Source organism: Coenobita brevimanus, chromosome 34 (assembly GCF_032717465.1).
Source record: "Coenobita brevimanus isolate Jiangsu-jjx chromosome 34, ASM3271746v2, whole genome shotgun sequence".
Classification (NCBI taxonomy): Eukaryota; Metazoa; Arthropoda; class Malacostraca; order Decapoda; family Coenobitidae; genus Coenobita; species Coenobita brevimanus.
In genome coordinates, this window is record NC_136987.1 from 3,305,080 (window position 1) to 3,329,425 (window position 24,346).

Genomic DNA, 24,346 nt, shown 5'->3' on the forward strand with positions numbered 1-24,346 from the left:
AGGGGTTAGACATGGTACCTAGGAGGTTTGATGGTAGAAGTCATGGGCTGGAGAAAGTCCTGGATTGATGTGTTATGGCTCAAAACAGGTGACTGGGGAGTTCCCTCTGATTTAAATGTTTCCAAGGACACAGAGGGTCTCTTATGGCTTAAATGGTCCAGACTACAGTCTGTAACCTCCCAGGGGTAGTAGAGGATTGGCTGTTTACTGTTTACTATAAAGGTAGTGCCCTAAAATGATAATACCAAAGTGCCCTAAATGAAGATAGAACAAAATTGCCCAAAAATGAAGATAGTGGAAGAGCGACCTAAAGTGAGGTTCACACAACCTGTGTGATCTGAGAAAAGTGCACCCCAGGAACTTTGGGCAGCACCTGACAGCTGCTAGGCATGCAGTGAGTGGTATCAGCTTCTAACGAACCCCGGAGCCTTCCATGGTACTGTACTGGTATGCTGTGAGCAATGGATCATCACAGACACATTGGTGCTGCCTGACAATAGGTGACCTTGAGGGCTGCCTTAACAACTAAAACTTCTGTTTTGATGCTGACAGATGAAACGTTCACTCTAGTTTCAGTTTCTGTGGTCACCTTTGGTGATGGTGATCAGAGCATATGTCAGTTGACATAGCATTATTTGAACAGATAAGGTACAGGACCATCAGATTACCAGCGACCTGTATACCTCCTCAAAGATGCTCATGGTATTGTGGATTCTTTTCATCGTATCATGTATAAAGGCTCGAACATGGTTGCATGCATCGGCCTTTGTCACCTAATGACGACTCTCCATGTTGCCCAGTTGTTGGCAGCCTCTCAGTCCCTCATCCCTGAGGTCACACACTATGACCTTGTCCCATTTTTTTTTTTTTTTCCAACCCTCAACATTCACACTTCTCACTTGTCACTCCTAGTTGTCAGCCATCCTCTCATTGAGATATACTGTAAGTAAATCAGCTGTGGAAACGGCCTTAAGTCAGCGATCCCATCATAAAAGCATCATCAAAGGAATAGATCATATTTAGAAAAGGACAGACTTGTCCACAAATTGTCAGGTAAGGGTGGAGAAAGTACCAGTAGGCATGTTGGAAGGAGGAAACAGGAGACCACACATCAGAGATGGTGCCTAGCAAGCAGGGTGCCATAAATAGAATTAATATAACTGGTGACAAAGCAAGTAGCAGAGCAGCCTTGGTGGCTTATTTGTAGCACATTCATCTTTCAGTTTGTATGTGTGTTGAGTTGAGTTTAAGTCATGACTGAAATCTGAAGTGGTGCTTTTGTATGTTAGTATGCTGTTGGTTATCATTGTTAACTGACAATAGGCACAGTCAGTACTGTACAGTACTGGTTGTTGTTCAACCCGTCTGTGTGGCTAAGCAGGCCCACCTACAGCCGGCAAGCAACCTCCCCTGCAAGGTCATCTCGTACAGTGAACCAACGTTCCCTTGTGGCTGATAGCACCCTCCAAAACCAAGACTTGGAGAAAAGTGTGAAGGTTTTGTTCCTGGATGGATGTTGCACTTATCTCTCCACCCAGTTAGGGGCATCATAGCAACTGCATATCTCCTTGTTATCCAATTATGTGGTTACCACCCAGCAGAAATTGTTTCCTGGTTTGCAGGAAAATGTTAGGCTTGTCACTCAGTGTAGAGCCATCTGAGGTGGAAAGGAGAGTAATAAAAATTGACAGGAAGGAAAGGAGGAGTAGAAAGAGAGGAGGGCAGACACAGGAACAGAATGATATAGGCAAAGGAAGAAGTAGGCAGCACTGCATCAAGTGAGTGGATGATGGTCACCACCAACTACAGCATTGGTACTTATACTTTAACATGTGTTACTGGTATTGTAGACACTCCTTCCCAGTTTGCACTGGACATGCAAGGGTAAAGACCAATTCTGATGTTTACCCCTCCCTCTGAAGACAAGGTTTGGTCCAGCGGTTGTCCTCAAATGGATGAATCAAGGTATTGGAGTAACAAGCTTCATAGCCAGCAGCTGATTTGGATGCTGCCTTGGCACACATTGAATAGTGAAATATAATCCAAATTGCAGTCTTACGTGAAGTTTTGTCTGGTTTTTATTAGCACAGATGAATTGTGCCAAGTAGAAATGGTTCCCAGTTATTATCAGATACAGTATATGGGGGGTCAAGGGCAGTTTAAACTTCTCTTTTGTAAGTGCTAGAAGGAATTATTGCTAGGAGTGAATAAAAAAAAAAAAAAAAAAAATCAAGTTCTTAGAGAACAGCCTCAGAGTCCCTGGCATTAGTGGTACTTTCGTGACTGCAGAGTCCTGGTAAGTGCAATGAGCCCAGTGAATTAAGAGGAGAAAACAGCAAGTCATAAATTATTGCTCTGTAACAACTGGCACATAATTGCAACTGCCTCAGCAAGTTAGTTTGCAAAAGATTCTTTGACCCATGAAGAACCATAGGAGATTTTGTTTATTCTTTGTAGAACTAGGCAACTTCCACAACTTGAATACTAATTTGTGGTTACATAGAGTTTGATGTGCCTCACCTGTGAGGTAGGAACAAGTTTCTTTGGTTATCAGTCAGATCCACCCACCATTTTGACTACACTTGCCCATCATTTGAACCGAAAGGAGTTAGCTAGGGATCTTTGTCATGTTAGGTGATGTGCTATGGGTTCTGAAGTGTATTTGAAACCTGAGGTGATGCTGATATAATTGAGGTACGGTAGAGTGTTGTGGGGAATTGGGTATGTTTGAAGAGGTTTAGGAAGCAGTGGAGTCCTATTTCCCTTTCAGGAAAAAGGCCACTGGTAATAGTTACGTACAGTACAGTTTGTTTCCTGTGATAAGGGGAAGAGTGTAATTTGACAAATTTTTATCTGCCATCCATACCCAACTAGAGGCTCTAGGTGGACTGTTGTACTGTATAAACTCATTGGAATTTGAAAGTTGGTCACAAGTTTAGTGCTGTCTTTGTATATTTGATCTGTTGAGGACATTTTCATGGTTGTTTGAGGTATAATATTTGAATTATGATATACTGTAGGTTTAGATACTTAACAGATTTTTTTTTTTCTTGCAGACCCTTCGGTTTCCCTTAGTAAACAATCACACAAGTTTCCAGCGTTGTTGGAGACAGCCAGTACAACACCTCAATACTACTATTACCTGATCAGTGATCTTCTGTTATATTAAGGTAAAAAGAATTCATTTCTTTTATACATACAGTACCTGTCATTACACCATGAGATTCAGCCTAGTTTTTTTCAAGAATGATGAATACTGTACCGCTGTGTACATGGTACTACATAATATCAGCATTCAACGTTTCTAATGCGGTTGGTACTTCACCGGGGTACTTAGCAAGAGTGGTGAAAGACCTGATTGTAAAAGAAAAAGTAGACTAAACAGCAAAAAGAACATCAAATTAAATGATGTTTAACAGGTTTACTGTTACAGTACAGTACATGATGTACTTGATTTCCACCATTTTGCTTCATTATTTCCCCATTAAGAATGTACAGTGCTTACAAGGCTTTTTTATATAGTTAATACAAAATGTGATTGAGCCAGTTCAGGTGTATATACAAGGGCTGGTTGGGGTTTATTGCTTATGTAATGCCACTCAGGTTGAGTGAAGCTGGTCAGTGTCTTAAGTGTCGGAGGCTGGTCACTCTCTTAAACCTATCCCATGAAGGGAGGAGCGTAAATTCTGGTTGTGTGCATAACTCTCGCTCAAGAGTTTTCAGAACAGTCGAATAGAGATATTTTACTTCTAACATTCGTGGGAAAGTTACTATTCATCATAGAAAGGCCACTCTGGTCTCGTTTTGAAGATGAAGAGTTTTGCTCTCGTACATTGTCCAAAAAGACAGTATACAGCATAACAAAATAAAATGCAAAAAAAGTGAGTAGAAGTTAGCTGACATGCTAAAGTTTTACACTGTCCTTAAAAAAAATATTTACCAAAAAAAAAAAAGAACTTCAAGAAGTAATAACATTTTTTGCTTCAATATGTAGCAGAATAGATTTCCTTTCCAATAATGCATTATTTGTTGTATTTTCTTAAATAATAATGCCACATATATACACGAGAAAAAGGAGCATAAATGTTTGGCGGCAGGTCAAGAGTTGTACATCCTACCTGTGAGTAACCTCACACCACACTGAGCTGAGCAAACCAAGTGAGCACGCATGCACCAGCTGTGGCAGGCTTAGCTCCGCCCACTTCTGCCCGTCATCCAACAAAAATGACGACTCCCTAAATATTTCTTTAGAGATTACATCGGATGACGGGCAAAGTCGTCATACTGACGTCAGAGGTTGACAAACGCATGACGACCCAGGTCGTCAGTGGTAAGTCTAAGGGTTAAGTGTCGGGACCAACTTGCCTAGCCATGGGCTTCTGCACCTCTCATGGGGAAACACAGGATTTAAAAAAAAAAAAGGTAATGATGAATGCTTATACTGTATTGCTGTTATATTGCTTCACCTTTTATTGCCCTGGGCACTAACAAGGCCTTATATAATATACAGATGGTTCAGCATTCTATGTAGGATCACAAACATGTTGGGTTTTCTATCTATCTATTGCCAGACGCCTCAATCCCGTTTGGGGTGGCCACAAACAAATCGCCTCCAAGTCGCCCTGTCCCCCGCCATTTCACTGCCCTGCTCCCAACTCACACCCCCCTCTCTCATATACCTCTCCACCTCATCCCTCCATCTCATCCTCTGCCTCCCTCTCCCTCTTCCCCCCTCCACCTCACTCACATACGCTCTCTTCGTCAGTCTTTCACCTTCCATCCTCTCCACATGGCCAAACCACCTCAGTGTGTTCCTCATAACGCTTCCTATCACATCCACATCCACACCACAACGCTCCTTTATAGCCTCATTCGTCAGCCTGTCTCTCCATGTGACTCCACAAGCTCCTCCTAAATAACTCATTTCCACTGCTCACTGTTAACTTGTGTCCTTCCAACAACGTCCAAGCTTCACTTCCATACGTTAGAGTTGGTATCACAATACTGTCATGTAGTAACTTTTTCACTTCCATGCTCACTTCCCTGTTTCTTATCACTGCTTTCAAAGAACCAGCAACCTTTCTTCCCTGCTGTACCCTTTCAAGAACTTCACCCTCCAAACCTCCATCCTTACTCATCACATTACCCAAGTACTTAAACGTACTCACATTTTCCAATTCCTCACCATCCAACCTCGCTGTACATTCACTGACTTCACCTCTCTCAAAGACCATCACTTTACTCTTCCCTACATTCACCTTTAGATTCCGTTTCTTACACACTCTCCCAAACTCGTGCACCAGGCCTTGCAGCTCCCCTTCGTCTTCTCCCAAGAACACAGTATCATCTGCAAACAACAGTACAGGGAGTTTCCAAACACTCTCCTCTCTCACCAGGGCCACTCCAACATCCACTACCCTACCTTGTACCTCTTTTATTACCCCGTCCATATACAGATTGAACAACCATGGAGACATGACACATCCCTGTTTCAACCCAACTTTCAAAGAGAAAAATTCACTTAGTTCACCATCCACACGCACTGCAGCCTTCGCACCATTGTACATACTCCTCACAGCATTCAACAACATCCCATCTACTCCATATATTCTTAACACTTTCCACAATCCTTGTCTATCCACCCTGTCATATGCTTTCTCCAAATCCATGAAAGCCGCATGCAACGTATTTCCCTTCTCTAGAAACTTTTCCACTAAAGATCTTAGAATGAATATCTGATCTACACAACCTCTTCCCTTCCTAAAGCCTCCCTGTTCTTCTCCAACTAATTTCTCTGTTCTTTCTCTAACTCTGTCAATAAGTATCCTACCATACACTTTTCCTATTATACTAAGAAGACAAATGCCCCTATGATTACTACACACTTCTTTTTCCCCTTTTCCTTTGTACAAGGGAATAATTATACCTGACTTCCAATCCTCCGGGACTCTACCTTCCTCCCAGACCAATCTGCACATCTTCCACATCCATTCTGCTACTATCTCTCCCCCATGCTTCAGCATTTCACCACACACTCCATCAATTCCTGGGGCTTTCCCCGATTTAACTTTCTTCATTGCTTGTTGGGTTTTACTTCCATGTAATAGGTAAAGGGACAGAAAAAGGGGGGAGGGGTACTTTGCAACTGTTTTCTGTTATCACTTCATGCTTGAATGCCGAAGTACTAATGAGGCTTTGTTTCCAGGTATCTTAACAGATATCGAATCTGTACTCACTACGCTCATAGGAAATACGATAGGCCATAAAAGGCAGTTTGTATTAAGGACTGTCTGTTCTGTTATTGCTTTATTGCTTCTTCCATTATTGCCTTGGGTGCTAAGAAGACGTTACTCTATTTCCAGGTGGTCCATTATCGGATATCGGATCACTAAACATGTCGGTGCTAAATCTGAATGAGGACATGGTGGAGTGTCCGCTGTGCATGGAGCCCCTGGAGATGGATGACCTCAACTTTTTCCCTTGTACGTGTGGCTACCAGATATGTCGGTTCTGTTGGCATCGGATCCGGACAGATGAGAACGGTCTTTGCCCAGCGTGTCGGAAGGCGTATCCCGAGAACCCTGCCGATTTCAAGCCTTTATCGCATGAAGAGTATGTGTACTGTTGTGTTTCTGGTTAGCTCTTGAGGTAGTTGGGGTTCCAAGGGCTTGAATAGTGAGCGAATGAGTATGTGGTTGATTTAATTGGGCATACTATTGATTAGTTCTTCTTTCATGATTATTGCTTGCCCTCTGACCCAACCTCTCCCTATCTTATGGTAGAAAAAGTAGTCTTGATGATGGCCATAATGACTTAGAGTGTTTAAGTAGCTGCTGTTAGAAGATTCAGTTTAGCACAGCTTCTTGTTTCAAGTGACATTCCATTTTTTTGATCTGTGTATATGATTCTGCACAATGGTGTGTAACTTCTTTTGCCAGATTTGAGTATTTCAAAATATTTCCTCAATGAGGCGGGTAGTAACTCTGAAACTGATGTATATATCATGACTGAAAATACAGTATTTTTTTTTTTTTTTTATACCCTTAATGTAAAGAAAGAACCTGAAGGGAGTAAGCAAGCAAAAAAGTTGTTCTTTCTAGGAGAACATGGATTTAAGAGAGATTCATTTTATAATGCCTAGACATGTTGCATTTAAAGATCTGGGGGCTCATAGGCAGAGGAATGCATAGGGCAAGGAAGACCATTCCACAGTTGGCCTGCTGCATTCATAAAAGAACATAGGTTAACTCTTGCACACATGAGGTTAACAGGAAAGGAGTGATTGTCTGAATTGTGTGTATGTATGTATACTACAAATACAATTTATGTAGAGTGAATAAGAGAAGCATCTATTTAATGCAACCTTTTAATTGTAGGCTGCAGCGAATAAAGCAGGAGAAGCGTCAGAAGGATGCACAACGCAAGCAGAAGGTGACAGAGAATCGGAAGCACTTAGCCAATGTTAGGGTCGTGCAGAAGAACCTCGTGTTTGTGGTTGGATTGTCTACACGGTTAGCTGATGCAGAGGTAAATGCGTCATCCTTCTGTGCATTGTTAATAAGCCTTTTAGTTCCTTGATCCCAGAGGATGCTGTTTATGCTTATTCTTCCTGCTGCTAAATTATTTTAATGAGTTAGAAAAGGCAGATTGAAGAGGTTCTTTAAGGCTGTATCAAACCTCTCTAGTTCATTAATACTGTGGAGTATAGTGGCAGTGTTTATACAATGATAGGAGTTCTGTGTGCACACCTAATCACACTTTATAATCATTGGATACAACATATACTGCCAGTATTGCATATTGGTCTGATATTTTTCTTTTTCCCTTTTTTTTTCAGACTTTAAAGAAGCCAGACTACTTTGGAAAATTTGGAAAAATCCATAAAGTTGTTATAAATCATAGCACTAGTTATGCGGGGTCTCAGGTAAGCGTAGTAATATTTTACTATTATTTTCCCCTTAATCAGACAACCTTTTACATCACTTGTACCAGGCAAATGTATTCAAATCCAGGAGGGCTGACTATTAATGAAGCGGTTAGTGAAGAGCATATCTAACATTCCCAGTTCAGAAAGTCTCTTTAAGCTCGATAGAGAATATAAAAAATGTGGAAGACAAAATTAAATTTAAAATGTCACATGATTGATTGGGTAAGGATAATAGGTATGTTTCAGGTAGATACTGTTACTGTATGAATGATTCTCCTTGATCATCATCTGTAGTGCTTTGTTACTTAATAGGAACCCCATTTAAACCCTCTGAATCAGATGATATATTGTAATGGTCTGTTATTCATACTTCCTGACAATTTTACTGAGATTTTTAGTGAACATGCCAGTGAGAGCTGAACTAACCCCCTGAATCAGAGTCACTCCAGAATAGAATTAAATCATATGGAGGTAGCAAGAATGAAGTAAAGAATACATCACTGGATAAAAGATGGTAAACTACAATAACTACCTTGGCAGATATAACCTCAGGTTTTGTGATCATAACATACCCCAAGTAATAATTTAAGTTACTTGTCTTGCTCTTCCTTGTCGCTGTATGATGTAATCTGTTTACTTTAACTTGGTGTAAAATTAACATCTCTCATGATTGTTGAGCTGTAACAAAAATTAATACACTAAGACCTCACTATAACGGACTAATTCGGGCCCAAACCATTCCGAAAAATGTGAAATTCCAATAAAAGCAACATCCGGACTTCCCCCTGCTAATCCGGACTTTTTCCGAAATATCAGACATTAGTCCGGATAGGATGAACAGTTTTTAAACTGTTTTAGCTACCATTGCGGCACTGTATTGTGTTATAACTTCACAGCATTAATCACATGGTATAATAATACTGTACTATACACTGATAAACATGTCATTTATTTACCTTATTATGGTGAACATAGCTGAAGTGATCAGGCAGTCTGGACTGCTTCTGGCTTTATCGGACTTTTTCCGATATACATGTATAAGAATTTAGTCCGGTAGCTCCAAAAGTCTGACAAAAGCGAATTCCGGACTACTGAAGTCCGTTATATCGAGGTTTTACTGTAATAGAATATGACAGTAGCCATGAAAAAGTGTTAGGGAGAGGATGTAGACCCATGGTGTTGTCATATTCTGCCACTGAGCTAAATGAAATAGGCATCAAAAGTAGGAAAATATCTGCCAAGTTGAGAACTAGATAATGGAACCCTTTCTCAGGTAGTTACCATGGCAAACATACCTCTGTACTCTTTCTTAATTACATAGGGTATCTGTTGTGTTTGTTATTTCTTTTCTTATTGTTTATCCCAGTAGCTTACAATAATGATGATGATTTGTCTGATGTACCTTTTTAAAATTTATATTGTAATACTATATACTGTTGGTAATAACTGAACATGTTACCGATATTTAGCTCCAACATTGAGTAATCTGGTTGCAGGGTCCGAGTGCGTCAGCGTACGTAACCTACCAGCGTGCGGAAGATGCCTTGCGAGCCATCCAAGCGGTGAACAACATCCACGTGGATGGGCGGACGCTCAAAGCTTCCTTAGGAACCACAAAGTACTGCTCACATTTCATGAAGAACCAACAGTGTCCCAAGCCAGACTGCATGTATCTGCACGAATTAGGTAAAAATCGTGCTGTACTGTAACTTGTTCTGTATATCCAATTATCCTCAGTTTATATAGGGTAAAGTGGGGTAATTTTGCCGCGACACCAATAAGTTCGATTCAGAGGCCCACAGCTCCAACTATTGCATGGACTCGGCCTCTGTTGGGCTTAGGTTTTAGAGGAATGCCGACTTAACAAGATCATGTGAAGTTTTGATCCATTGTGCAAAAAAATTACGTTGGAGATATGAAATTGTCTACTGAAAAATTTCAGCATTTATTACATCAATAATAACTGGAAAGAAAAAAAAAATCTACCTATTATTTACATGTTTCAGGTTAAAAGTGGGTCAGAACTGTTTGCATTGCAGTGTGCTGAACAGCACATACCTATACAGTTTAACTATATAGAACAGTATTTCTCACAGAAAACATGCAAGAAAATCACTTACATTCACTAGGAACCACTGATGCTGTGGGAAAAGCAGGAAATATCTTGAAATAATTTCCCAGAAATATCTGCGAATGTGAACCTGCAAATAGCGGGGGTTGACTGTAATGCATTGGTTAGGCAGACACATGCAAGCATGTTGGAGCCCCTATATACAAAACGAAATTGTGTGAATTTAGTCATTTTTACTGAGGTACCTGACTGTGATCAGGAATGAAAACATTGGAATTTGAAATTGTTAAAAAATCAATATGGTAGGAATATATGATGATGATGATGCAGTGACATGGATCTGGCTGGTAGAATTAGCCAGGGTTGCCTTTGGCTGTTAAAGCAGAGTTTATAAATGCAGAGCTTTATTGATGATGATGGGAGTACTAGAGTTTAATATGGAAGAGAGTAGATCTCAGTTCTGGTATTTCTCAGGGGGGATTAATTTCTTAGTTTAGTGAAAGGTTAATATTAAGACTAGGAAATCTCTTATTGCAGGTGATGAATCTGCTAGTTTTACTAAAGAAGAAATGCAGCAAGGAAAACATCAAGAATTTGAAAAGAAACTTCAAGAACAATATCTAGGAAATTCAACTTCGGAAAAAAATAAGTAAGTATATTAAGTGGTAGGTGGAGGTGCTCACCATCCACTTGCTTGATGTAGTGCTGCTCTCAGGTGACCACACTTTCCTCTCTTTTGTCTTTTTTTCCTTCCTTCCTCTTCTGTCTTTCTTTCCTCATCTGTTTATGGGTGACTCTACACTGAGTGACAAGCCAAATGGTTTCCTGTACACCAGGAAACCATTTACCATGCTGGGTGGTAACTGTATAACCAGACTGTGGCGCCTGGTGGTTTAGTGGGTACCATAATTAAGGCGTCCTAGCTGGATTGTGTGTAGGTTTACATCCAAGGGATGGTTGGGGTTTATTGCTCAAATAATGCCACTCACGGATGGGTGAGACTGGTCAAATCTTAAATATCAGGACCAGCTTGCTTAGCCCCGAGCTCCTACGCTCCATATGGGGCAACGTAGGATTAGGTGTTGATGATATTTTTATTTTATTTTTTTATTTTTTGCCCCATAATGCATTGTGTACAACAGAGCCTATAAGTAGCAGTATAATAAGGTGTAGCGTGTTTGTAGGTGTGAAAGAAGAGATGAAACTTAGTCTTACCTGGTTCCTGCTTTCTGAAATACAGTACTATATGCATTTAATTTTTATTTTTTTTATACATAGACTTGCCAGTGGAGTTTGATGGTGTCATTTTAAGCGCTACCTTTTGTAGTACAGTATTCTAAATCACTGGTAGTTTTCTAGAATATTGGATGTTTTTCATGCAGTATTGCCTTATGTTTAATCCATCCATCCATCCATCATGATCCAGTCCTACGTTGCCCCGTGAGGAGTGTAGGTGCTCTGGGCCAGGCAGGTTTGCTCTGGGCCAGGCAGGTTTCATCCATCCATCCATCATCTGCTTCATATTTTGTTAAATTCCATTGTTTATTTGATGTTCCCACAGAAACACTTTTTTTTTGGCGGGGGGCAGGGGTCATCATAGGTTTGTCTTTATTTGTTATATGTGGTGCATTGTAATTATAGAAAATTCATTGAAATGAATACAACAAAGTGTGGGTCTTAAAGTGCCTTCGCAGCTTCAGCATTTTGTAGGACGTAGCTCCAATAGGACCCATTTAACCCGCGCCGTCCCGAGGACGTACTTCCACGTCCTCACGTTTTGTCACAGCTAATCCCGAGGACGTACTTCAACGTCCTGCAATTGCAAGGTTCATAATTTCCACAATTTTCAATTTTCGCGAGTCATTTTTGGTACGTATACACGGGACACCTTCCTCAACAAGATGCCAGGCAGAGACAATGCCTTACCCAGCATGACCTCCTCCTCCCCCCTGCATGCCCTTTTCTCAGCAATTCACCTGTTATCAGTGACCTGGCCAGTATAGCCATGTCATGCCACGGTACGAAATTCAGGGCCAGAGTGATTCCCCAATCAATGACAATGTGGAGGACAAACTTTACATAGCATTAGAGGAAGAAACAGTTAGAAATGATGATCAGGTAATGTGGCAAAAAAAGGTCAGGTATTAGTGAGTGAAACAATGCTTATAATGCCTATATTACTGCTTGAAAACCAATATACTCTTGTACTACATATAAATTCATAACTAAATAAATAAATACCATTTATGAGTGGTGTGAAATAGTTATCCTCCCATAGAACTCGTTTTCTTTGGTGCCAGCCTGATAGAAAACCCAGTAAGGTAAGGAGGCTCTCCTACCTGTAATGAGTATTTTAAACCTCAGGTGAGCGATTTCTCTATGAATTTTCGATGTTTCTCACCAAAAGCGAAAGTTTTAGCAAAAAAAAAAGGGTCGAAAAATGGTCGGGATTGGGGGGTACCAGTGGTCAAAAAGTGGTCGGGACGGGGCGGGTTAAGGAGCCTTTAAGTGATGTGGATATGTGCCTCTTTCGGTGCCTTTAGTCTGATGTAATAATCATTTTACTCTTGCTACTTCAGACAGTTTTGAGAGAGATCAAGATGTGAAGAGGTTTTTAAAGACTGTAAGTCTGTGACTTCAGATGATTTTTCCAAAGATTACAAAAATTGTCTGGGGGTAGCATGAATAAAATTTAACGTGTTGATTGGGTTTATTAATGACACGTATTAGCTTCATATACGCATCATCTGTGTGTGTTCATCCATTGACTAATTTCTAAAGACAACTTAGAATACCTGCCTGCAGAAAGTGTGGTAACATTTCTGTTGCCCATAATTCAGATGTTTGATCTTTGAATTGACCCTTCACCTACATAGCCTATATTGTTATGACACATGTATGCAGTGATTGAACTTCAGTTTTTCAGACTTTCATGACTTGCATTTCTGCTCAGTAATATTGATACCACCACAAGAAGGCAACCCAGGTGATTCTAAAAGCAGCTGTTACCATCTCCATATTTTGTTAAGACAAAAGTAACTACTCAGTTTCTCATGACTCACTTTGCTTCCCAGTTATTTTGTCATTATAAGAACACATCCCTCCTGATTCTAAGAGCCTTGTATTCAGAATTCTTTATTTGTTCCCTCAGTACCCCAGTGGCAGTGTCTCAAACAGCCACAAACAATTCCAGTGGCTCAGGTTCAACTAAACGGACAGCATCAGGGGCAGGCAAAGAAAACAGTGCACCCAAGACCAATACAGATAGCGGCACATCCTCGGGTGGTACGGGAGATGCTTGGCCATCCTTAAACGCTGTAGCCACCAAAGAAAGTAAAAAATCGAAGGGCAGTAAATCAGACAGAAACCACAGCTCAACTAGAAATACACCAACAGAAGAGCATAATAACAACAATAATAATATTAGCAAAAGGTGGGTTAAATGCTTGATTTTTAATCATCTGAAGGTTTATTAATGTCGTGACTCATGTGTATTAATGCTTGCATTCAAATATTTAAAGCTGTATTTGTGGTTTGTGTTTCTATATATATGGTATATACATACAGAGAGAGAGATATATAGATATAGATGTGTTATTTTTATTTTTTATTATTTTTTTTTTGATTTGCAGTGGAAATGACCTTTGAGTCAAACCTTCACAGGTTTTGTCTGTCCTTTGTTTTATTTAGTATTCTTGTGCCTTTCATGATGAGTATGGTGTGAAGGCTCAGATATTGCAGTAATCTCTTGATTATCCGGACCACCACTACCTGGTCAATTCATTACCTGGACGCTATGATCTTGCTGTTCCAAACCATTATTTGTACATTTTTTCCCACTATCTGGACAAAATGCTTGTGTCTGATTAGAAATTATGGTCGCTCGAAAAATTCCTCCTGGATGGGTGGGAATAGCTTGGTGGCACCGCTGTGTCTGGTTGGTTAGTTTACCCAGCGTCTGCCAGAGACCCCCCTTGCTTGTTCTCAGTTCCTGCGCGGCAATGTAAACAGTTGTTACACTGGCATACATGGTGGTTTTTGTGGTTGTTCCCTACCTGCTTCTGGCCTTGCAATTCCTTGCATGCCTATTCCTAGAGTGTGTGATTATGGTCCCTTCACCAGGGAAAAGGAAGAGGGTAGTACTGATTCTTTAGAAGCAGGAGATCCTGGGTAAGGTTGATGCTGGATGGTTGAGTTGTGTGGTGACATAGATTTTATTCCAGCTCACTGTACTGTACCATGATTTTATTCTATTTTATCATGATTTCATTCCATATTATTATTATGTTTTGTGTGCGTACTGCATTTTTAGGTTGACCAAATAGAATAGTGTTAAACGGCAGGAACAAATGTTGTGTGATGTACTGTAGTGACCGTTTACACTGGCTTTCAAAGTTAGGTTATGTACGAATGGGGGCCAGGGGAGAAGTCCACTATCCGGACGGAGCCACTACCCAGACATGCCTTTGGCTCTGTTACGTTGGATTATCGAGGGATTACTGTATATTCATAGTGAGGTATTTATGCTGTATGGAAAGGATATTTAATTTCTTCTGTGGTTCTGTGAGGGCTATGTGGAAATTGAAAAAGAGTAATGACATAGATTTGCAGTTTTCAAAGAAATGTCCTGCAGTACAGGTATGAGCAGTAGAATTCACAAGGGTATTCATAATTTTCAGAGGAAGCAAAGAAAGAGAAAGATCCAGCAATACAGGTGTGAGCAGTAATGGGAGCAATAGTGGGAGCAGTAGTAGCATCAGCACAAATGGGAGCAGTGTTACCAATGGGAGCAGCAACCTCGGTGTGGATGTGGTGCGAGCCAGTGGGAGTCCGGTGGCCGCGTCCTCCTGTCCATCGTCAGGGCGCCAGAGCTGTTCCTCCTCTGCTTCTACCACCCCTCCGCCTCCCTTCGATGCCCCTCTCATATCCAACTCTCCACCCCCCTGCTCCTCCTCTTCCCCAGTGCCTGTTGAGGACATCTCCCCTCTTCCCACACCCCCATCATCCCTGTCTTCGTCTTCTGAGCCCTCATCCTCATTGCCGCCTCCTCAGCAGTTCTCTCGCTCAGCTGCTGCTGCTGCATCTCTCTTCTCCGACAACAGCAACAGTTTCTTCTCCTCTGGCCCCTCTCTACCCCTCCAGCGCTCCTCCCCGCCTCTCCCTCCACCTGCTGCTGTCTCCCCACATCACCACAACAGTCATCACCACACACAGGACCCAAATTCAGGTAGGCCTATGCATTTTTTCCCCCCGTTATGAGAGCAAGTACAGTACACTATGTACAAGCTCTCAGATCCAATCAGAAATACTTGGCTTCAAAGGCTTTATGGGAACTGGAAAATTTTGGAATGAAGTATCACAATGATAAATAGGTGGCCTACAGAACTTTGTATACAGTGCAGAGGCCTATGTTAATAGTTTATTATCTTAGATTTACAATTTGAAAAATTAATCAGAGTATGTTTATTATCTGAAGACAGGTGATATCAACACCTTATCCATTGAAAAAATATTATGAAAGGTCAAAGTCTTCGGATATTGGATTTTCTGATTTGAGAGTTTTTACTGCAGTGACCACTTCTGCCAGATGATGTTTTTATGATACTCATGCTTCTACCAGATGATTTTGGTGCTGGAGAGGGATGCTTTCAGTTGGTGGCACTGACATGACTAGGTTGCTCCACTGCCTGGGTATACAGATCCCTCAGTTACCTCTCTCTTCCTTTAGAGGAGGATGGTGGACTGCAGAAGGGTAACCAGGGTGCAGTCCATTAGGTTCACTTCAGATGATCCTGGGGTTGCAATTGCTAATACTGGGACTGCTTCCAGGTGATTGTATTGAGTTTAGGAAGAGTCCCTTTGTGGTGAAGGAGTTAGTGAAGCATACATTTACACTTCATTTCAAAAAGTCTCTGAAGCGTGAATGAAATTATCTGGAAATAACAAGAATAAACCATAAAAACACATATTATGACTCAAGTGGCTGAGATTCATTGAAGTGTGTCTGAACAGCCATGAGGTGTCAAGTATAGATTTCCATTCCAAGTTCTGTTAAAGGACTGTTGATGTAATTTCATTTCAAACATAATTCATGGGCTCATTGTTATATACTGTCATATTATTATTATCTTAACAGACTTTGTTCTTTAAAACGTTATTTCATTACAGTATTTATATGTTATCATCTTGGTGAGAAAACTCCACATTAAAGGTGAGAACAATGTTCTTTGCATTTATACCAGTCTGTATATACCACAAAGTGGGATATCACAGCTTTCAAAGGTCACCTATGGTATAGATGAGGATTATGGTTTTTCTATGTAATATTATCATGTTGCAGCGCTTTTGGGGTATTACAAGGGTCTGTGATGGCCACTGAACAGTGCAAGGAGTCTGTATATGGGGATTTTCCCCAATATTGACATCATTACAGGGCTGTAAAGTGGGAATATCTGTTAACCCAGAAATGAGGCATTGTGGAGCACCATATCCCTTTTGACACAAAAGATATTGGGTTTGAACACTGTTTGAATTGTATCGTATTTTACATTGGTTGGAAGCTATAACTCCAGCAGACACCAGTTATAGCAATATTGGCACTGATGGATGTTTTGTAAGTTGTGCAAGTTGACGGTGATAATACCATATATATTTATCTATCTGTCTATCTATTGCCAGACGCCTCAATCCTGTTTGGGGTGGCCACAAACAAATCGCCTCCAAGTCGCCCTGCTCCCACCTCACACCCCCCTCTCTCATATACCTCTCCACCCCATCCCTCCATCTCATCCTCGGCCTCCCACTCCCTCTTCCCCCCTCCACCTCACTCACATACACTCTCTTCGTCAGTCTTTCACCCTCCATCCTCTCCACGTGGCCAAACCACCTCAGTGTGTTTCTCATAACGCTTCCTATCACATCCACATCCACACCACAACGCACCTTTATATCCTCATTTGTCAGCCTGTCTCTCCATGTGACTCCACAGCCTCCTCTTAAATAACTCATTTCCACTGCTCTCACTCTTGACTTGTGTCCTTCCAACAACGTCCAAGCTTCACTTCCATACAATACTGTCATGCAGTAACTTTTTCACTTCCATGCTCACTTCCCTGTTTCTTATCACTGCTTTCAAAGAACCAGCAACCTTTCTTCCCTGCTGTACCCTTTCAAGCACTTCACCCTTCAAACCTCCATCCTTACTCATCACACTACCCAAGTACTTAAACGTACTCACATTTTCCAATTCCTCACCATCCAACCTCGCTGTACATTCACTGACTTCACCTCTCTCAAAGACCGTACTGAATTAGGTGTGTTTTGTGATTATGGTAATATGAAGTGAATCAATGCCTAGTATGTTTCGTTGGGCATGGTTGTTTCTTTCCACTTTTGCATTCGTTTTCGTTTTCGTTTTCGTTTTTAAAGGCTCCAACATGCTTGCATGTGTCGGCCTTGGTCACCTAATGGCAGCTCTCCATGCTGCACGATCCATTGCAGCCTCCCTGTTCAGTCCCTTAACCCTAAGGTCACACTTAATGACCTCGTCCCATGTCTTTCTCGGTCTACCCCTCATAACCCCACCCCCAATATTAACACTTCTCACCTTCCTCACCCAACTATCATCCCCCATCCTCTCCACATGTCCAAACCACCTCAATCTACCTCTCCTCATCACAACACCAATACACTCCAGTCCCATCCTACCTCTCAACTCTTCCATTGTAAACCCAGCCCCTCCAGGCCTTGGACGCAGGGACGCACTGCACATCCACCTAATCATTGTCATTTCTGTACGTCTGAGCCGGCGAATGTCTTCCTCCTTCACTGCCCAGGTCTCACTGCCATACAGCATTACACTCCTAACACACGCTGCATACAAAGACCCCTTAGCACGTAGGGAGAGCCCCCTCAATGTCAGGAGAGGCAAGAGCTCCCTGAACTTCTTCCAACCACTTCTCACCCTAGCCACAGAGCTAGCTCCAGCCCCACCTCCAGCACACAACATGTCTCCTAAATAACAAAACTCTTCCACACACACAAGAGATTCACCAGCAAGTTCAATTCTTTCACGTCTGACTATCACCACCTCCTCACCCCGGCATGCCGTACACATAAAATCAGCATTATCTCGCAGTCTACCTCTGATACCACTACATCTCTTATGCACCCATTTATCACACACACCGCACAAGATTGAATTACTTCCCACGCCCTTGTGGCAAACTGCACATGGCCACTCTCCCTCGTCTTTGACAGTACCACCACCAACCCTAGATATCATCACTTTTGTTTTATCTGCATTTACCCTTAAACCCTTTTGCCCCATACCATCTCTCCACTTCCTAAACCTTTCCTCCGCCTCCCTTTCATTCTCTGCAATCAACACCAAATCATCAGCATACAACAACTCCCACATGAGTCCGTTTCTAAAGTCACGTGAAAGGGCTTCAAGTACCATGATAAACAACATGGGACTCAAGACTGACCCCTGATGCACACCAACATTCACGGAAAACTCATCACTCAAATCTCCATTCACTCTCACCTGGGTGTGAGCACCCACATACATGGCCATAACCACCCTAACCAGCCACTCCTCCAAGCCAAGCTTTCTCATTGCCCACTTCACCACCTCTCTAGGGACTCTGTCAAAGGCCTTTTCCAAATCAACAAAAACAAAATAAAGATCCCTTCTCCTACCAATATATTTTTCCTGAAGCTGTCGAACAATGAATATGGCATCAGTGGTCCCCCTACCTGGCATAAACCCAAACTGCATCTCATCAATATTCACTCTTTCTCTAATCATACCTTCTAAAACTCTCTCCATTACCTTCATTATCTGATCTGAAAGCTTTATACCTCTATAATTCCCTCTTTCCAGGGCATCACCCTTCCCTTTATACACATTTACAATTACACTCTTCAGCCAATCATCTGGGACAACACACTCATATATAATCCTATTTATCAGGTCAGTGACTAAACTCACCCCTATATCGCCTGAGGCCTTCAGCATTTCGGCAGTCAACCCAGACACACCTGCTGCCTTCCCCACCCTCATCCTGCCTATTGCCTCACTCACAGTAGCAGTATCAATCAAAGGCCAAGGGCCAGACACTGGATCTGCTGGCTCCAAACCTTCCCTGTCCCAGTCAAACTCCTCATTCAACAACCGGTTATAATGCTCTCTCCATGCATCTTTAATATCCTCACTGTTCACCACTACCCTTCCTTCATCATTCTTCACACACTGCTCACCTACGATATCCCGATTATCCCTCTTCACCTGACCTGCCACCCTAAATATATTTTTCCTTTCCCCATGATTTAGGTTATCAAGTAATTGTCTCTGTGACTCAGACTTTGCCCTGTATACCTCTCTCCTAGCCCTACGCTTGGCAGCCAAATATTCCTCTTTGCTACCACCCTTCTTCCATTCCCGGAAAAGCCTTCTTTTCTCCTTAATTGCAGCTTCTACACCCTCATCCCACCATGAAGTTACTTTATGTCTTGGTGGTCCTCTTGTCCAGCCGCATGTTACATCAGTAACTCTCAAGAAATTGTTCTTGAGGGCTCTGTACTGTTCATTAACGCCTCTGTCTACAGCTCCCTGTTCAGCCACCACTCTCCTCAACTCGCTATAGAAGGCATCCCTTACTACTTGGTTTTTCAGCTTCCATATTTTCCTCCTAGGTACATAAGTCCTCTTTTTCATCATTTGTTCTTTAAGCACCATATCACAAATCAGTAGTTTGTGCTGCTGCACACGGTCCTCACTTCCTATAACTTTAACATCCCTCACTAACCTCCTATCGGCCCTCCTAACCAGAAAATAATCTATCTGACTGCTATTTCCCCCAGACTCATACGTAATTAACCTACTGTCTCTTTTCCTAAAATATGTGTTGCACACAATCATGTCCGTTGCCTCCCCAAACTCGAGTATCCTTTCCCCTTCTGCATTCCTTAGACCATATGCACAGCCCCATGCATTCCTTCATAACCTTGGGCTGCTTCACCTACATGACCATTTAAGTCCCTCCCAAAATCACTATCTCATCATCCGCATACCACCCACTACCACGTATTAAATCATCCCAAAATCTATCTTTCTCTGATTCATCCAATCCTGCCTGTGGAGCATATGCCGATATAATCACAGCTATCTTTCTTCCCAACAGAATTTTCACAACCAATATCCTATCGCTTACTCTCAAAACATTCATAACATATTCCACCCATTTCTCCGCAACCATCACACCAACACCTCCATATCCATCTGTCCTCCCCTGCCAAAACAACTTATAGCAACAGTCCTTCCCAACAATCTTTTCTGGCTGATCCACCCCTGTACCGGACTTCCTGCAAACACGCCACGTCCACCCACCTCCTACTGAATGCCTCAACGACTTCCCCTGCTCTTCCCCTCAAACTTCCCACATTCCATGAACCCACCCTCATCCCCATGGGTGATTTACTGTCCTCAGGCTTGCTTTGAAACCTTTTTGTTTTGTCATCTTCAGTATTAATAAATGGGGACAGACACAGCACAGGTCCCACTCACAGCACAATCCCATGTCAAGGCAATGGATCTGGGACCCCTAGCCCACCAGATTACCAGTGGATGTGGTAGTGTCCTCGGGGCACCCTGACAGGTCAGCTGCATGGACACCCTCCAAGCGCGTCTTGGCACTGCAACTATCCCGCCATTATACACCCACTGATAGGGCAGCCTCCTGGGGCCTTTACTCCCAGGTTCGGGCCCCTCTCTATTGGGCGGAAGCGGCAGCCTGGGAACCGCAATGCCCTGTACCCTCTAGCACAGGCCCGAGCCCCATCTCGCCCTGGACCCATGATCTATGCCGGCGGAACCCCCGCCACGCCTCCCCCCAGAAGTCCGCCACTAGGTAGCGGGGGCAAAGTTTTCTGGCCGCATGCCCTTGCTGGCGCCAACCCCTGTAACGTAGTGGGATACGTTGTGTGAAATGTAAAGTGCATGTGGTGTAGTGCATAGATAGTTAGAGGTAATGTTTGGGAGACTATGCTGGTCTACTCTCCATGTTACTGTCACACTGAAAAGGTCAGCAAAGGGGGATGGTTAGATAGCTAGTGAAACAGGAGCTCCAGCTCTCCCTATCACCAGCATTCCCATTCCCCTCGGGAGTACTACCCTGTTCGGCCCGTGCTACGGCCTCCTCCTACATTGTTTGTTATAATTTCTGAAGCCTCCACTGCCTATTAAGATAATGGGAATTTTGATTAGTGATGATTAGGATAATGAGAGGCTTCATTTGTTGCAGGGAGATCATCATCATGATCATAATTATCTTGAATGGAGATGATTATAGTGATCATGATCATTATTATTATTTGCCTACTTTTCTTCCTTATTTCGTAATGTTTATATGGAGTAATGTGGTATATATTCCAGAAATCTAGAAAACAAAAAGTCCATCCATTGCATTCGTGAAAATAGGTTACTATTGACATGATGGAAATCATACAGTGGTATTTGAAACACACCGTGGCAAGAGTATTGTAGATGTTGACCGAAATATTGGCATACTCGTACAGTACTTTAAAATATGCTTTTTCATATCATCATGCCAAAAACTGTGTGCTGAGAATATTTTTTTTTTTTTCTTTTTTTAAATCCCAGTTTTTGTTGCATAATGACTGTCAGCTTTATTGTAATAGATTAGACACGCCCATACTTCACTATATTCTGATTTGTATCAGGGAACTATGACTAGTTTGTGATGACATTAGAAGATCCATCTTTTTTCTATACACCAGGGTCACAGTCATATTGACCTATCCTGCAGTTTACAGGTTAAGGATGGCATGAGGAAGGATTCAAAGATGACCAAATGTACAACTGAAGTGGTAGAAATTTATCTATCTATCTATCTATCTATAGCCCGACGCCCTAATCCCGCAAAGGGTGGCCGCAGACAAAACGCCTCCAAGTCACTCTGTCACCCACCATTTGACTCCCCTCCCCCCAACTCACCCCCCCCTCCCTCATATACCTCTCAACTCCATCCCTCCACCTCATCCTCGGTCTACCCCTCCCTCTCCCTCCCTCCACCTCGCCTACATACACCCTCTTAGTCAGTCTTTCATTCTCCATCCTCTCCACATGTCCAAACCACCTCAGTGTATTTCTCCTAATCTTTTCAACCACATCCACATCTACCCCACAACGTTCCTTCACTTCTTCATTCGTCAACCTGTCCCTCCATGTCACTCCACATGCTCCTCTCAAGTAACTCATTTCCACTGCTCTCACTCTTGACTTGTTCCCCTCTTGCAAGGTCCACGCCTCGCTTCCATATGTCAGGGTAGGGATCACAATACCATCATGCAGTGACTTCTTAACTTCCATACTCACCTCCCTATTTCTCATCACTGCTTTCGGTGTGCCAACAACCTTCCTTCCCTGCTGTATCCTACTCACCTCCCTATTTCTCATCACTGCTTTCGGTGTGCCAACAACCTTCCTTCCCTGCTGTATCCTTTCACGTACTTCATCCCCAAAAGTTCCATCCTTACTCATCACACTACCCAAGTACTTGAATGCACTCACATTCTCCATATGCTCACCATCCAACCTCACTGCACACTCTGTGACTTCATTCCTCTCAAACACCATAACTTTACTTTTGTTTACATTAACTTTCAGCTTCCTCCTCCTACACACTGTCCCAAATTCATTCACCAAACCTTGCAACTCCCATTCATCTTCACTCAACAATACTGTATCATCAGCAAACAGCAACACCGGAAGCTTCCAAATCTCACCCTCATTCATTAGGGCCACCCCCACATCCACTGCCCTACCTTGTACCTCCTTTACGACCCCATCCATATATATATTAAACAGCCAAGGAGACATTACACACCCCTGTTTCAGTCCCACATTGAGATCAAAGAACTCACTCAGCTCACCATTTACTGGTTAGAAAAATTATTGTTTATTTTGAGTTATCCTGTCCTAAGTATATTGATTTTGGCTCTTTATTCACGGTACTTTTAGTTATTGTGTTAAGTGTGTTGACTTTGGGAGTTAATGTTAATCTTGCCCTTTCAGATTGGACGACAAGCAAACCATCAGAAGTATTTGATATGGACAGTGTATTTCCCTCACAAAATCATACAGCCAGCACCTGGAATTGTATATTTGACTTTGAAAAGAGTGAAGATATGCCCGGCAGTCACAATCTAGTGGATGATGAACTAGGCTTTGACCCATTTGAAGAAACAAATAAGGCATTGGCAGAAGATATAAAAATTGAACAGAAACAACAGCAACTTCAGCGGCACCACCAGTTAAGTCAGCAGCAGCAACTACACCATCACAGTCATCTGCAGTCACAGCATCAGCAACAACAGCAACAGCAACAGCAACAGCATCAACCTTCACATACACAGCAGCAGCAACAGCAGTTAAGAGCAGGCCTCAAATCGCTGCTGGACTTCTCCACAAACGGACAGTCACGTGCCAGATTACCTCCTCCAGGGTTTAACGGTCTGAGCAGCTTTAACTCTTATAACATACCCCGCCAGAATCAGCCAGAACCCAGCAAACTCATACCGCCGTTCATGAGTGGGCTGACTGGAAATCCTAGCATGGGAGCACCAGGCATGGGGTCGGGTCCTTCAGTGCCTCCCCCGCTGAATGGCATGGTGGGTACAAATGGTCTTGGTGTTCCCCCGGGGCTTGGAGGAAACATACTAAGTGGGAGCAGTGCGGGAGGACTGGGAAGTGGAGGGATGCCAGGGGGTCTTGGTAATGGACTTCCTCCGCACCTGCTCTCCCCACCGTCACTCCTTAGTATGGACACATCCCTCAGTGCCTCACAAGCCCCTCCTGGTATAGGATTGCCCAAGGGTGATGCATTCCTCCTCAAAGATTTAGAAAATGGACTTCGGAACATGTTCCCAGCCATATGCTCAGTCAGTACTATGAACACACTCAATACAGTTAATACCTTAAACTCCCTGGCAGGAGGAGCCAACAATCCAACCTCGCAGAATAATCCCTTGACAAACTTTATAAACATGGCTCACCAACAACAACAGCAACAACAGCAGCAGCAGCAGCAGCAACAGCAGTCACACCAGCATCCGACACAGCAGTCCCTCCTGCAACAACTTACCATGAACTCGGTAGCCAATTCTCACAAAGGTACAGTAAACAGTATATCTGTTATTTTACTGCATATCTCACTTGTTCAGTACAGTAAAAGTACAGGCAGTCCTCTTTGTAAGATGTGAATGTATTTCAGAAGATCACTTTTTCAGTCCGATGAAGACTGTATAGTTCATAACCCTCAGGC

General features: G+C 42.5%; 1 protein-coding gene across 2 annotated transcripts in view; it reads left to right on the forward strand.

Moving 5' to 3' along the window:
* Window positions 1-24,346, forward strand: part of LOC145396103 (uncharacterized) — a 35,618-nt gene that overhangs the window by 6,317 nt on the left and 4,955 nt on the right. The window contains exons 2-10 of one of the 2 annotated variants that reach the window (XM_080269570.1): window positions 3,057-3,170; window positions 6,363-6,612; window positions 7,377-7,527; window positions 7,838-7,924; window positions 9,424-9,613; window positions 10,536-10,647; window positions 13,150-13,431; window positions 14,678-15,225; window positions 23,098-24,195. In XM_080269570.1, coding sequence (XP_080125696.1) covers window positions 6,395-6,612; window positions 7,377-7,527; window positions 7,838-7,924; window positions 9,424-9,613; window positions 10,536-10,647; window positions 13,150-13,431; window positions 14,678-15,225; window positions 23,098-24,195 — 2,686 coding nt within the window. In that variant the 5' untranslated portion in view covers window positions 3,057-3,170; window positions 6,363-6,394. The remainder of the gene's footprint in view (window positions 1-3,056; window positions 3,171-6,362; window positions 6,613-7,376; window positions 7,528-7,837; window positions 7,925-9,423; window positions 9,614-10,535; window positions 10,648-13,149; window positions 13,432-14,677; window positions 15,226-23,097; window positions 24,196-24,346) is intronic. The other variant, XM_080269571.1, reaches the window with a different exon arrangement.